Source organism: Phalacrocorax carbo, chromosome 7 (assembly GCF_963921805.1).
Source record: "Phalacrocorax carbo chromosome 7, bPhaCar2.1, whole genome shotgun sequence".
Classification (NCBI taxonomy): domain Eukaryota; kingdom Metazoa; phylum Chordata; class Aves; order Suliformes; family Phalacrocoracidae; genus Phalacrocorax; species Phalacrocorax carbo.
In genome coordinates, this window is record NC_087519.1 from 51,544,610 (window position 1) to 51,559,995 (window position 15,386).

General features: G+C 40.3%; 1 protein-coding gene across 6 annotated transcripts in view; it reads left to right on the top strand.

Annotated features, from left to right (window-relative positions):
• The window catches only part of ECT2 (epithelial cell transforming 2), a 30,071-nt gene that overhangs the window by 12,441 nt on the left and 2,244 nt on the right, over positions 1 to 15,386 (top strand). For 4 of the 6 annotated variants that reach the window (XM_064458009.1, XM_064458012.1, XM_064458010.1 and 1 more), the window contains 11 exons: positions 1,178 to 1,246; positions 2,227 to 2,337; positions 3,380 to 3,476; positions 4,183 to 4,264; positions 5,205 to 5,283; positions 5,473 to 5,592; positions 6,948 to 7,086; positions 8,033 to 8,187; positions 10,186 to 10,293; positions 11,419 to 11,565; positions 14,344 to 14,666. In XM_064458009.1, coding sequence (XP_064314079.1) covers positions 1,178 to 1,246; positions 2,227 to 2,337; positions 3,380 to 3,476; positions 4,183 to 4,264; positions 5,205 to 5,283; positions 5,473 to 5,592; positions 6,948 to 7,086; positions 8,033 to 8,187; positions 10,186 to 10,293; positions 11,419 to 11,565; positions 14,344 to 14,649 — 1,413 coding nt within the window. In that variant the 3' untranslated portion in view covers positions 14,650 to 14,666. The remainder of the gene's footprint in view (positions 1 to 1,177; positions 1,247 to 2,226; positions 2,338 to 3,379; positions 3,477 to 4,182; positions 4,265 to 5,204; positions 5,284 to 5,472; positions 5,593 to 6,947; positions 7,087 to 8,032; positions 8,188 to 10,185; positions 10,294 to 11,418; positions 11,566 to 14,343; positions 14,667 to 15,386) is intronic. The other 2 variants (XM_064458013.1, XM_064458014.1) reach the window with 1 other exon arrangement.

The following is a 15,386-nucleotide window of genomic DNA, read 5'->3' on the forward strand; positions in this document are numbered from 1 at the left end:
CCTTAAATGGCTTTAAATTAATTGTCAGAAACTACCAGCTCATAAAACTGGCTTGCACTTCAGCCTCTGAAGCAGTTGACCTGGTACTGAGGCCTAATAAGAGCTGATTAGAATTCGCTGTGAGATTGTTTTCTTGAGGCTTTCTTTACTTTATATTTTGATCTGGATTGCAAGTGCTCTCTGGAGCCATCTCTGGGTCTCACAATAGACTACGATGCAAGTCTTCCTCAAGTATCAATTCATAGAATTGCCTTTGAATGGTGCATATCTCTGTTCCTGTCTGCATTTCACAGCAGGGTTTTAAAATAGAGGGACTTGCAGACTGCCTGTGGTTTGGTGGGGTTTTTGGGTTGGTTTTGGGTTTGTTTGGGCTTTTTCTAACCGTGGGGATCCAGTCTGATTAACCACGATAGGCATCGATATGTGCCGCTGAGCTGAAAGTAGAGCATGTGTGTCCATGTGTCAAGCAGGACTCACCTGCAGCATGCAGTGTAGGCAAAGTTGCTCAGACACAGTGGTTGTGTTTTCCTTCATCTTTGGTGTAATAAAGGTTAGAGAAGTGGTAGCAACAGACCAATATTAATGATGAATCCTTTTTGCTGGCGGTAAATCCTGAACCTTCAGCTGTGCCCTCCTGTCCCTGTTATCAGCTGACAGTGAATAAGCTTGATCCTTATCAAGCTGATACAGGCTTAACAGCTTGGTCTCACTTTCCTTGACACCCTGGTGCAGCGAGGGAAATCTATGCTAGTTCTATTTCAATCCTATCTTATGGACTTAAGAGTCCTATAGGAGTTGTGCACTCTTAATTAGAATTGGCTCAACTGTCTTCTCTGTATACTTTTTTTAAAATCACTTGGGATACATCCTGTAGTGTGTTGGGCACAGCAGTGTCATCTTGTTGCAGAGCTGGCTAGTGCCGATACACTCCTAGGCTCTGCTCGTGTTGGTTCAAAACTATATATATTCAGTAAGCCAGAGGTGTCTTGCTTTCAGCTCCCGGTAGCCTGAAGGGGCTTAATGTGAAATTGTACGACTTTTAGGATTGCTTGTTTTGTCAGCATTGAAACACACACAGCTAATGATATGTGTCTGGCAGAACACTGATCCCATCTTACAGCTTTATGCAGTTCATTCTCACCTTGTTTTCATCCCCCCATCCCTGCATATATTCTAGGAAGATCTGGAAGATCTTATGATGAATTGGACTGAAAGCAAAAGTATTGGTGATATCATTCTTAAATATGTAAGTTTCTGGGATTTTTTTTTTTTTGTGCGTGAGAACTACTATGAGCTATTATCTTGCCTTACAAATAATGCATTTGTAGGAGCTAGCAAGCACAAGCAGAGCACTACTGCATGAGACAGAATGCTAACTGGTATCATTGTATTTTCTGCTCGGGCTTTTCAGTTGAGTTACGTGTTATACTTCGTATAGGTAATCCATGTCAAATTTAAGTGTATGTGCCTGTCCATCTGTATGAGGGGGGTAAAACTCCAAATAGAACTAATTTGCAACACTGCAGATGTGCTTTTTTTCCTCAGACGTTAAAAGGGGGCTCTTCCTTTAGTTGTAGCTTTCTGTTGCCTCTGATTAATAGTAAATAACTAGGAAAATAACTTGTCAGGGAAGCTTCTTGTGTTCTTCCTTCAAGACTTGAAATGTGTAAGCGAATAAAGACTCCTTGTTTTCCCAAGGATGGAATGTGCAGAACAGGAAAGCTCGGTCTGGGACTGCAATGCATTTTAACATAAGTAGTCTGCTAGGTATCTTGTGCTTTTGCTGACCTGATCATTTTGAGGCAAATAGTGTTTGGCATTCAGAAGTTTTCAGTCTAAGGTGTTGCTTCTGGTTGTTTAGTGCCTTTTAAAGGTGATTGCAATAACTGGAGAAAACACCTGTCTGAAACTTCCAAAATTTTCACCAAAAGCCTTTTGATAGATGAGAAACTGCCTTCTACTGCTCAGCAGCTTCTAAGATTGTCACATGTGTACTTGATGTTGCTGAGAGCAGTCTGCGTTTAATCAGCAGCATTGAAACGTGGGCATCTGGCAGGCAAAAATGTCTTAACTTGTTCTGTGAACACGCATGAGTTTACAACACATTTTTTTATTATTCTTTATTGAAATGTGCTGTTGAGCAGCTTTGTATGGCTCAGGGCATGTGAACATATGTAGAATGCTACAGAATATGTAAAGCAGAGCCATAACAGTTGTTTCTTTCAGTCAAAAGACTTGTTGAAAACATACCCTCCGTTTGTGAATTTCTTTGAAATGAGCAAGGAGACTATTACTAGATGTGAAAAACAGAAGCCAAGGTTTCATGCCTTCCTAAAGGTAAGTGTCTGCAGAACTAAGTCATTGACTAGAACATGGACACCATTACCGAGTAAACTACTACTAAATGCAGTGGATGGAAGAATGTGCAATTTTGTAAGCTTGGAGTAATGTGAGCATCTCTTGATGAGACAGAAATAGGGAGGATTTGAACTTCAGTCCCTCAAGCTCCTGGTAAGACTCTTTCGTAAGAGGTCCCCATTCCTCCTCGGTTATAAAGCTTTCAAGGTAGTTTGATTATATGCCTTTGTTGCTGAAAAAAGTACATTCTGATTATGTTCTCTCAAACACGTCTTGTCTTTATAGAAGACACAACTAGAGCTGCTGCTTTTTATTGATTCCCCCTCCCTGTGTTTAAAAGACTTGTATTTTTGAAATAGCTTTTAACTCGCTTGCAGCAGCTGTGAAGTTCCAGGGGGATAGAATCTCTCAACATTCTTGTGGCTGATGAATAGGAACGTAACAGTGATGATCTAACAGGAAGATGATCAAAGAAAGAGTTACCTGAAGATGGGCCTTAATACTCTTGAGCTCTTCAGATAAAGGCATATAGTTGACTAATAGTACGTTGTAGCTTGAACTCCTCTTCTATATCCAACAAGTGCCTCTGAAATAGTGGAGTAATCCAACTGACAGGTTTCAGGTCATGTTTTCTGAGGGATCACTAATTATATCCAGGTATTGATATCTAAAAGATGGGGAAATGAATAAGAGAACAGGTTGCCCCCTGTCCCACTCCACATTAGCCTTAGCATCTGAAACAAGGACTGAAGGGTTGATAATATGGACAGTTTAAAATGGGATGTTCTGACAACATAGACAGTGATAAATACTGCGCAGATTTGAATAAAATGTGTTTTTTTTAATGTGGTCTGTTAACGACTGAGTCTGTGGTAAATGATTCTCGCACTATTACTGTAATGCTAGTTTCAAGGAAGACTATCTTTCTCCTAGTTTGTGATTTATTTTTTTGGTTGTGTGTGTTTTAAAAGAAATAAAACCAGGTAAGAATTATTTCCTTTCTCCCCTTTCTTTTCCTCAGATAAACCAAGCTAAACCTGAATGTGGCCGTCAAAGCCTAGCTGAACTCCTTATCCGTCCTGTTCAAAGGCTGCCCAGCGTTGCTCTACTACTAAATGGTAATCTAGTGATGTATTTTTTTATTAGTTTGTCTGTGAAGGTGTTAAAACCAAGATAATGTCTGCTTTTTGTCATAATTAGCAGCAGATTTTCTCATATGAGATAAGATTGATTCTAGGAGTTAATCATGCTTAAAGGCAGGCAGCAAGACCAATTATTGAAGAAAGTGTACTGTTGCCTAAATTGCACTTGTTCATATATTTGCAGGCTACAGGTAGAGGAAAAGTTTGCTCTGTTCTTCAAATACAACTGTAGTTGAGATTCAAATACAACTAGCATAAACTAGAGAGCAATTCATACTGACAAGGCTTACAGCTTCATGTGTCCCGTCTGGTATCAACCACTTGCTGTAATAATGATTACACTAACAAAAATAATAATTAGAAGACCACACCACCACCGTTTGGTTAGAAAAGGACTTTTATGCTTGTCTCTGCACTTCAACAAAAATGGCATGTAGTCTTGTTGATTTTTTTTTTTTAATTTTTTTAAATTTTGAGGGTTTGATTTGTATCGTAGGCTGGATTTTCTCAATGAGATCCATGGACAATTGCCTCCCAGCCTACTTCCCCTCTTAATCAAGGCTCTTTGGACTCCAGGATAGCTGTGATTTCTTCAGTCACCTTAGCTGACTTACAGTTTAAACTTGAATTCTTCAGGCACTTGTGATATGTGTGTGTGGTTGGTTTTTTTTTTTAATTGTAGATATAAAGAAACATACAGCAGAAGAGAACCCAGATAAAATAACTCTAGAAAGAGCTATTGAATCATTGAAGGAGGTGATGACGTAAGTGATGCTCATTCTATAAAACAAACTGCTATACATTTAGATATCTCTCTTCCTTCTAAATTTCTAAATTGCTCTTAGTGTGTTGTTGCCATAACTTTAGTCTCCAGGCAAGTGTAGGTAACTCTGCGTGTTCCTCAGTCTCCCCTTGGCCACTGTTGTCACTTTGGCGTTGTGTGCCAGGGCGGCTCTTGAATGCTCTTGAGTCTAGGGCTTTGTTACCCAGCACTCCTACCTGAACCTCTGCTGACTCCCTGTCTCAGCCTGAAGCTGAACCTCCCAAATCATCTGTCCGGTTCTACCTCTTACTCCTATCTATTGCCTCTGGAATGGAAGAGAGATCTTTCTTCTTTAAATCTTTCCTCTCTGCGTATATCCCCTGGAAGGATGTGTTTCTCTTCTGGTCCTGTATTAGCTATTCTTGGCACCATTCCACAAGTTAATTAGCTTAAAGCTGAAGCTGTTTAGATTAAGTCTCTCCTCTCTTGAAACGTAGTGTGCGTCTCCAGCAATAAGGCCTCCTGTATTAATTGGGTAAATGTTTGTCTGATTTTTAACAACAACAATTTTAAATTGTTTTTCCTGCATTTGCTTCTTGGTGAGCTGCAGGCTTGACTTGGGGGGATAAAATGCAGGCTGTGAAGAACTGTGTTGGGCTGGTCTCCTTATGGGGCAGGGAAGGGAATTACATATTAACTGTGAATGGTGTGTCAACTACTGATAATGTGACAAGAATATTGTTCTAGGTCTGAAGTTTCCTATGTGCTTAGCATATGGTATTTGGATACTTCAGTGAGCAAGTGTGGTTGTTTTTTGTCCAGTGCTGCTGTGTAAACTCTATCTCTGAATGTGTAGCTTCATTATTTTTGTATGTCTTAAATGCAGTGCATTCACTTACTGTTGCTTGATATTGAAGATAAATATAATATGCTTCCCTCAGGCATATTAATGAAGACAAAAGAAAAACAGAGGCACAAAGGCAGTTCTTTGATGTTGTCTATGAAGTTGATGGATGCCCAGTAAGTAATTTCTCTGAAGCTGCAGACCTATAAAACTGCTGTGTGCCTGCTTGCTCCCATTGCAAAAATATGTGTGGTTAAAATGCAATGGTGCTGGTTTTAAACAGATTTCCAGCGTTAAGTTGTAAGCAAGCCTTAATCCAGCCCTTGAACTAAATGCTTAATGAGCTTTTTGCTTCTATCGCATAGGCCAATCTCTTGTCCTCTCACCGAAGCTTAGTTAAGCGTTTGGAAACCGTAGCACTTGGTGATGACCTCTGTGACAGGGGAGAACAGGTCACGCTCTTCCTGTTCAACGATTGCCTAGAGGTAAGATGACTGTATAAGTACATCTCATGAATTGAATTATAAAAGGCTTGACACTACATATGAATGTAAACAAGTAAAATTTAAAAATTTTGAGGCAGAATTCTAAGTCACAGAAAACTGATGGCTCAACACATGCTGATGTTGCCTTTCCTTTGGCTGTTGTATAAGCCAACACAAGTAGCTAGTCAATTCTGGATGGTTGAGAGGTGTTAACGTAGCCTTTAATGTCTTGCAGCCAGATCAAAAAATTTAAAAGCAGCTTAGTATGTTAAGAAAAAAATGTTTATCTAAATAGCACTTTGAGTAGTGCTGATAGATGAGAAAGTGCTGGAGTCCTTGGCACAGTGGGGTGTTTGTCCTTTTAAAGTTTAGTCATATTTAATGTGAGTAAACAGTGGGCCTCTAGGGTAGGTCTGTCTGTGCTTAGGCTACAAAAAAAATTTGCATATTAAATGCCTTAGACTAACGGTATGTTAGGAAGAACTAGGAGGGAAAAGGAATCTAACTGTGTTCAGAGACTTACGTGGAGAAACTGAGGTTGTAAAGGACCCTTTATGGAAGTACTTGTTACTGTCTACAGCAGTAAAGAACATTGTCTTCCTAGAAGACGGACTGTAAAATAATCCAAAACTAGTGCTGTCTTAAGCAGCACTTAAAGACAAAAGCTTGCAGTTGTGACTAGTGATGAACTCTTCCTGGGAGTCGAGTTGACTCAGCTTTGTTGCTCCTTGTAAAGGAAGGAAAAGAAAATGAAAACACTTTTGAGAAAGCTTGGCTTATCTCTTGTACAAGACACAAGCAACTGAAGAGACCTTGCTTAAAACGTTAGAGATACTTATGTGTTAATGTAAAGTAAAAACTGACTGACCAACCTCCGCTGCAAAACCCACTTGATGGCGGTATGCACAAGCAACAGCAAGTGATATTTCTAGGACAAAACTCACCACAGCCTAAGTTGGTTCATGCATACAGACATTGTCTCCTCTGTTTAAATCTAGAGCGCCTTGTGGTAGGTTTCAAAGGGCCCTTGCTTGTTTTGCGGGGAAGAATTGAGGTCTGTAATGCAAAATTACTTCCTCTCTTGATTTTTTTTTTTAAATTTATTTGAGGGGGGGAATGTATTGGTGCTAATTGACAAGTATTGCTGGGCCACTTGAAGTGTAACAGTGAATAGCGAGATAAGGGGCTTCTATAAAGATTTATGTGGTAGAGTAAATGGAGCTAAATACTCTTTAGAGTATTTTCCTGTGGCAAAGCTTTGTGTGCCTTCCTGTATACTAGAAGGTAAAAGAATAGAGAAGTAAACCAGCAGCAATAGACTTTCTAACTCTAACCCTTCATCTATTTAACCGCAGATTGCGAGGAAACGGCATAAAGTTATTGGTGCTTTCAAGAGTCCACATGGCCACACAAGGCCTCCTGCATCTCTCAAGCACGTTGTTCTCATGCCTCTCTCCCAGATCAAGAAAGTCCTAGACATCAGGGAGACAGAAGGTCTGTATGTGTTGAAGTGCTGTGAATAGCTAATGAAAACTGTGGCTCAGAGTATAAAGGATGAAGGTCTGCTGTTGTGGGATAGAATGCTAAGGTATATTTGTTGTGCGTTAGGTATGTGATTTTTAATATAAGCTTCTGTTTGAAGTTCTGTATGAGCTTGAGAATTCCTTGTACTGACACCTTTTCTGCTATCAACTGAGCAATCTTTGTCAAGTTTAAACAGTAAAACCATTGTAACTTGACTATTTTAATGTGTCATATATAGTACTGATGTCTGTTTTCTTCTGCTGGATAAATGTTGTTTTCCTTCTTCTCTGTTGATAGGGAAATTATCTGTTCAACATTTCGTGAGTTAGAGAATGAAATTGATATTTACTGCTAGATCCAGTAAAGACTGACTGGTCTGCTGAATGTAGTATGCAGATTACTTGGTGAATAAACTGTTGCATGAACCAGCTGATTGCAGCCCCTTGATGAAGGGCCAAAGGGCACAAGTTTGAACATGGGAAGTTCCACCTGAACATGAGGACAAACCCCTTCCCTGTGCGGGTGCCGGAGCAGGGGCACAGGCTGCCCAGAGAGGCTGTGGGGTCCCTTCCCTGGAGACATTCACCCCCCGCCTGGACGCGGCCCTGTGCCCCTGCTCTGGGAGTGCCTGCTCCAGCAGGGGTGGGATGAGGTGATCTCCAGAGGTCCCTTCCAACCCGCACCATTCTGTGATGTGGACAGAACTCAGTGCTCTTGCAAGTGGTACAACAGCTATTGTGTAAACAAAGAAAAAATCCTTACCCAAATCATATTGTCCCTAACTCTAGCTCCTGGCATATGGAGGGTTATCTCTTCTGAAGGTTTCCCTCTCAATTAGATGAAAAAAATGATTATTCTGTATCTTAACTCTTTGCCTCTGTTTTATGTGTTGTGGTCTTTTTTTTATAAACTGTAGATTGCCATAAAGCTTTTGCCTTAGTTGTGCGGCCACCTACAGAACTCAACAACAAGCTACTCAGTTTCCAGATGACAACTGAAGAACCTCCTAAAGAAGAGTGGTTAAAGATGCTGTGTCGGCATGTGGCTAACACTATATGTAAAGCAGATGCAGTAAGTACCATGTTGCTGATTGGAAATATTTCTCTCCTTTTGGCTTAAAGCACATGAAGCTAAAGAACTTGGTATTAGTGGACATGCTAGAGGTGAAGCAGAGCAGAAAATATTTGTGCTAGCACATCTGCAAGTAAGTGGTTAAACGGTGGAAAAGGAAACAGCCTGGAAGTTTGCTTCTACAGAAGCTAATACGTACTTAAAAATCACATCACAAATTAATTATAAATTAAGATAAATTTTAAAATAAATGAATTTAAAATAATTTAATTATAATAAAATAAATAATTTAATAAATAAATTTAAAAAATAAATTAAACTCTGCGCTGCAGATCTGAACGGAATTGTCTTCAGCTTGCTTCTTTGATAGCTATGTTTCAATTTACAATCCCAGCATGAATCATGCGTTTTGGTTTAACTCTGTTAGGTTGAATTCTTTGTCTACACCGTATCTATGTGGGCACCATAATGTAAGAGACACGAAGCATCTTCCTCCTATAGACAGGAGCCTACAACCGTAAACCAAGGAAATAAAGGAGGCACTGGCCTCCTCACATTTTCAGAAGTTCAGTGTGTGGGCTTTCCACAGCTAGAAAACTACTAATTTGAAGAGTAGGTCCTCTCCAATCAGGGCAAGAGACTTCCAGCTAATGTTTTAATTATGTAAGAGTGTATGCCTATCAATCATCCAAATTTGAGAATACGTGCAGTACATAGAGCTGAAACAGCTCGGGTTTAAGCTAGAAATGTTTTTGTTCTGCGTTGTACTCTTACTGTACAATATTTAGTTGTCTGATTTTTGAAAACATCCTTGTTTCAGGAGAGGTAGTTAAGGGATCAAAATAGCATCTTAGTTTTATTTGTTTGGCTTGTCACCTAGGGACTTATGAAAAAGAAACTTGGCTTTGTGCTTTTCCTTCCTTTTTAGGTACTGAGTAGGAAAAGTAATGATTCAGAAGTGTTAATTTACTTTAATCTGCCTGTCATCCTATCTTCAGTCTCTTGTGTTACATGTAACACGAAGGGATGGAAAAATGTTGGCGTTTTTAAAGAGAAATTAAATCTTTGTGTAATAAAGGTATCATTCCCTCTTGCCCCAGGACGTTCAGAATCAAATGCTGACAAATTGTAACCTGCTATGCTGAATCCCGTTAGTTACAATTGCTGTAACCACTGCTTTGTACCAACTATAATACTTCCTTTCTTGCTGATTTAAATGTCAAATTGAGCTTCAATTTAAGCACACTTCCCCTTTTCCCTGGTTTTCAGGAACTCTGAAGCATTATGTGAGAATGAGATAGCGTTGACCTTGCCACATGGTGGCAGTAAAGGCTTTACCTACTCTTTGTTAGGCTCTTTGGGCAGCCCTACAGCTTGCCAGCTGGTGTCCTTATGACTTTTTTCAAAACTTTTAGGTAAACTGTCTTTTCTCAAAATAAAAACCCAGAGCAACAACAACAAAAAACCCCCAGCAACTTCCCGCTCCCACGTGTGCCCCGCTGCCCCAGGTTTTTAAGTAGTTAGCCAGAGGTTGCTTTGCACATGCTAAAGTTTAAGAACGAGGCATGAAAAAACCCCAGTTGCTATTCTGAAACGTCTATCGGGTTTAAGCTGAAAATCTTAACGTTTGACAGCTAGACCCATCGAGATCTCACTTCAGAAGAGTGCTAGATGTGTCAGTGAAACGAAGGGGTGTATGTGTTGTGAAGCTCCCCAGGTATACTTCAGAATTACTGCCTTTGCTTTGGCCAACCCTGAACTTGGAACTGAATCAAACAAACCAAATGGAAAACTACTGATGGAGTGGTTTCATAAGCTGATTGCACCAGCACTTAATCTCATGAAATGGCATGAAAGCAAATAGCTGCATAACTGTATATTAAAAGTTAACTATGGAGGAATTTGGTAATTAAAATCTCTAAATGTGACCTAATGAAATGGAGAATGATGATTTGACAAGTGCTGATGTTTGACCATTAAGACTATTTTTGTCTGTAGGAAAATCTCATTTATACTGCTGATCCTGAATCAGTTGAAGTAAATACTAAGGATATGGACAGTACTTTAAGCAGAGCCTCCAGGGCAATAAAGAAAACGTCAAAAAAGGTAAGATACTTCAAAGATAATGCTTTATAGTAAATCCCATTTTAGCCAGGGAATCACGCTAGTATTCCTGTTTCAGGTGTTTTATAGTACTTAGAGTAGTGACAGGAGAAACTTAATCTGAACTAAAACCCTTAAGTATATGCTCCTTAAAGACAGAAGGTGGGGTGCATTTGAGCTTTTGACTGAGTAGTTTTGGAGTATCTACGCATAGTTTTAAGTACTATGGTTATAGATATTATGTAGTCATTTTTGAGTCTGTTATGGAACTTAATTTAATATTTTGCATCTTATAAATATATTACAAAAGCCTCCAACTCTCAGCTGTAACTATTTTCAGCGTATTGAATGGGGATTTAAAGCTGCATGCAATTATCTAAATTCAAGTACCTTCAAAAGTAGAATGGGTGTGGAGTATGTGTGTCCTGGTGATAAAACAGACTTTGGAATAGGAAGTAAGCGCTGAATGCTGGTGTCTGCCTGTATGTGCTTTCATTTGCGTATGGATGAGCTGCTCTCAGCTAATGGCCTGAGGAACTGTGCCCTGTTCTGCTAAGAGGACCTGGCTGGGAGGGAGGAGGAAGGCTGCCTGTCTGCTCTGTGTGCTGGGTTTGGTTCTGCTCAAGTTTGTGGTGGTGAGAAGGAGTGACAGAGGACAATGCAGCGAGAAGGAATTGTTCCTCGTTCTCGGCGCCCTTGCAGCAGGCTTACTATGTTCACAATGATAATACTGTTTCTTAGACAAAACTGTGAGGCTGCTGTAGTTTGGAAGCAGCTGAAGACTAACCTGAGAGGAACTTAAAGAAGGAGGGGCCTGACTTTGCAGAACCCAAGGGATGTGGGGAAGTAGAGTTGGCTAGACCTTACTTTGACTTCTCCCTGAATCTCTGCCCTCTTCCCCCACCATGCCATCGTCGTATTTGGACAGAGTGAGAGAGCAGAGATGATGGGGAGCCTTAAAAGTTGGATCAGCTTGTGGGCGTGCGGGTGTTTGGCTAGTTTTGATACAGTGAAATTAACTTTTGATACATGGCCTACACATGTTCAAAATTTGAATGGTAGGCTATATTGTAGTAATTATTACAGCCTGATTTTTGTCAGTGTATAACTGCTTGTCAAACTCCTCAGGTTACAAGAGCATTTTCTTTCTCAAAAACACCAAAGAGAGCTCTTCGAAGGGCTTTAATGTCACATAGTGCAACAGAAGGAAGAAGTCCCAGTTCAGCTAATGAGAGTTATATAGGCAGCCGACTGACTAGTACGTCGTCATTAGCGGTAAGTGATTTGGCTGTGCAGGCCAAATAAGTAACCTTTTCAAGATCACAGTTATTTTAATGTCTAGTACTGATCTTACTTTAACAATTTCAAGATCCACAGTGGAAAAAACTTATTTTTAACTACATTGATAGATGTGTTATTTTCTGAGCAACAGTTGTTTAATGAGACAGCTTGCTTGCCCAAAGTTCAGAAAAATCTGCTCTGTGTGCTAGAAACTGGGAGTTACCCTGTACAATTAAGTTGTGTGTGTGTGGAACCCTCTCTTTTGCCAAAGATTGAATATGTGTCCTCTTCTGAGAGAGTGAGAAACTTCTAACACGGTCTTATGTTGATTCATGCTTTTGATTTTGGACAATATATACGAATGTGGTGTACAACCCTGAATAGTGTGGTGAGAGTATCAATGAAAGTAGTGAGATGATACACATCCTGTGAGGTAAACTGAGAAGGAAGGGTAGAGAAATACAGGTGCTGCAGCCTGAAAGTTTTTTTTAAAAGGGAAGGAATTATACATGTTTAAGAACTTGGTAAAATAATGTTGTTCTACACACTGCAACTCTTTTGCTATGCCTGTCACAAAAGCAGGTATGTGGATATGGCCAACGACACCAAATTGTCACAAATACAACCTTGTGCATCCTGCCCACTATACCAAATGGTCAGGAATATGATTGGTTACATAGCTTTAGTCAGGAATTTAAGACTATTAATATTTTTGAGATAGATCACAGTATTAGGCTGTACAATTCCTAACAGCATCAGCCAATTTAAAACAGCAACGTGATGGAATTTTTTACATTCAACAGCGACTTAGTTAAACATTTGAGAATGACGTGGTTCACTCTATTACTTAGAAGTAGTGAACAAAGGAAAATTGAGGTATACTTAAGTTACAATGATTCACAGAGGGATTGTGGATGCAGGGGATAAGGAGGTTCAGAATAGACCCCTTTGCTTTCTAAACTTCTTTCAGAGAGAAGTACGGCTAGGTCTAATTGTAGTCTCAAACTTGGTCAATGGCCTATAAGAATAGGGATGAGATATGTAAAAATATATAGCTGACATGCACGCACACACACCAAGGTTAACGTGTGAATAAAATTTCCCTTTCCGTGTGTTTCACAAATTACTCACTTGTATGTGCTGGCATTCCTCAGCCTATGGCCGGCAAACCTCACGAAATCAGTCCTTTTTGTCCTCACAAAATCCACCCTGAGAGGCGTCCCAGCCCGGGGGCAGATACAGGGTCACACCGCCCGCGGTGGTCCTGGAGAGTTCAAAGGGTCTCCCTCTTCGATCGCTGGTTATAGGGTCGGGATGGTTGGCTTTGGTCCCTATTTTACATTCTGGCCACAATTCTGGTGCACAAGTCAGGGAGCAGATGGCCCAGGCGTGGACAGAGATCGCCTGGCACCCGAGTCGTTATGACCAAGATAACAGCAAGATGGGTCTTATCCCGAGATCTCAGGGTGGTCCTGATGTGCCATTCAGGGAGCAGATGGCCCAGGCGTGGACAGAGATCGCCTGGCGCCCAAGTCGTTATGACCAAGATAACAGCAAGATGGGTCTTATCCCGAGATCTCAGGGTGGTCCTGATGTGCCATTCAGGGAGCAGATGGCCCAGGTGCGGACAGAGATCGCCTGGCGCCCAAGTCGTTATGACCAAGATAACAACACAATAGGGCTCATGCTGGGATCCCAGAGTGGCCTGGGGGGCTGCACCACCACACTGTCTACCTGTTGCGGCTCTTTTTTGCCACGTTAGGTCAAACTCAATTTCCTGGTGCAGTCTCGGAAAAATTCCTCCAAATCTGGGTGGCAGTGTTTCCATCATCTTCACTTTTATTCTAGTATTTCAGTAAATCTGTGTGCTGAATAAGCATCTACTTTAAAGTCTGTAGTTTGTAGGACAGAATGCCAAGAATGGGATTTTTTGTGTATCCTGCCTGTATGCAAGTATCTTAATATAGAGCTAATTCAGTGTGTTTGAGTGCCCATTAAATTGTACAACATAAAGGTATTGCCCTGCTCTCCCACATGAGAGAGGCATGAGAAAATATGAATTAATAAAGGAGGAAGTATCACAGTGGACGCCCTTGCTTTGGAGGAAATAATAAAAAAGTCTACAGAGGACTGGGGTATGGTCACACTGGGATATCTTTCTTCTTTCAACTATGATTGGAATTTGAGAACAATCGTTGGAGCAATATTCTGTCTTCATTTTGATCCAGCACTGTATCTCATTTCTCATGAAAATGCAAGTCATGTACTTTTCTCTCTGTGCGTGTCTACCCCATACAAAAATATTTTTTTCCACAAAACGATAGGAACTTATAGTAGTAAAAACTACTTTCGTATTTCAAAATCTTCCAAGAGTTCTTGAACCTCTGAGGCAGTAAACTGCAGCTTGGCAGCAGAGCATATGTTGTGGGCTTGTTTTTTTTTTTTTTTTAACCAATCCCACACACCCCTGACCTTGTATAAAACCTTTCTGGCTGAATTGCAAGGTTGAGGGGAAAAGGGCGGTTTGGATTCCAGCCCCTTGAGTGCACTTCTTGAGGAGGGAACTAAAGCTGCAGGAAACCTGTCTTGAGTCTGTTAGAGAGTCAAAGCATTATTCAGACATTATTTTATTGAAATAAAACCCTGTCCTGTGTTTATGTGGGTTTTTTTTTTTTTGGTGTAGAAAAGCTATATTGTAAAAATATCAACAAAGCTTGGATGCTTGGGCTTTTTCTTGTTTGGACTAACTCTCAAACCCCTTCCTAATTGTAGATTGCTTGTTCACCTTCTGCGTGCAGCCTAAATGGATCTGTCAAATGTGGTGTTAAAGTTCATCGCTCCAACTCTGATTGGAGTGCTCAAAATTCCAGGCCTCGACCAGTGCTGTGTCCTGGCTCTCCAATTATTCATCTTTCAAATGCTGTAGAAGAAAAAACTTCTTCCAACTTGGGAAGCTTAAATGGTCATGCCTTGGACAGACTGTGTCCTATCCCTATTATTACTGCCACTTGTGGTGATGCTGGAGATGATAAGCAGTGTGGTGCCGAAAAATTCTGTTCTTCAAATCCTGATTGTTAATGCCCATCTTGCATAATGTGAGCAAAAAAGTCTTGATTCTTCTAAACTAAGATGGCAGGGAACAACTATATAAAACACTAAAATACACAAAGTGTATTAAACGGTGTTAGTTTTTTGGGTGGAAGCTTTTCTTTGAGTTGCTCTAATGCACGGGGTTGGAGTCAACACTCACATGTGGTCTAGTCCTATTTCTAGGTCTGGGTGCAAAGTTAATTCTTTCACAAATGCTTTTAACTGTATTTTTTTCTGAGTTTTTTTCTTAATTCATTTCTAAACAATTGTTATTTCAGTTCAGTTGTCCAAGTGGCAGTGCAGCTCATGGGCCAGAGTTCTGAGGACTTTAATGACTTGGTTGCAGGGAAGTCTTGAGCAGCTAATTTTACCTGTGGTTTTAAGTTTATGTTCCCCTATCTGTAAATGGAGAAAATATCCTGTATAAAATCATTTAGATTCTAAATTAGAGCTGCTATATAAAGAGGAGTTCAGGATTTCATTTTCAAACATTGTCTATGACTGCAAATGGAACACATGTCACAAACAGTCATTAGACCTCAAAGTGAAGAGGTATATCCTTACCTGCTCAAAATTTCCCTATTTAAAAGATTCTTGAAGGGTACGGGTGCAGCAAGCTGCCTAACGACCATGACCTGTTTATATGCTGAAAAGCTTGGCGGTGCTGTAAAGAGCAACAGAAGATGGCTTGTGAAAGTGTCTTGCAGTCTAATGTAAAAAGAGTG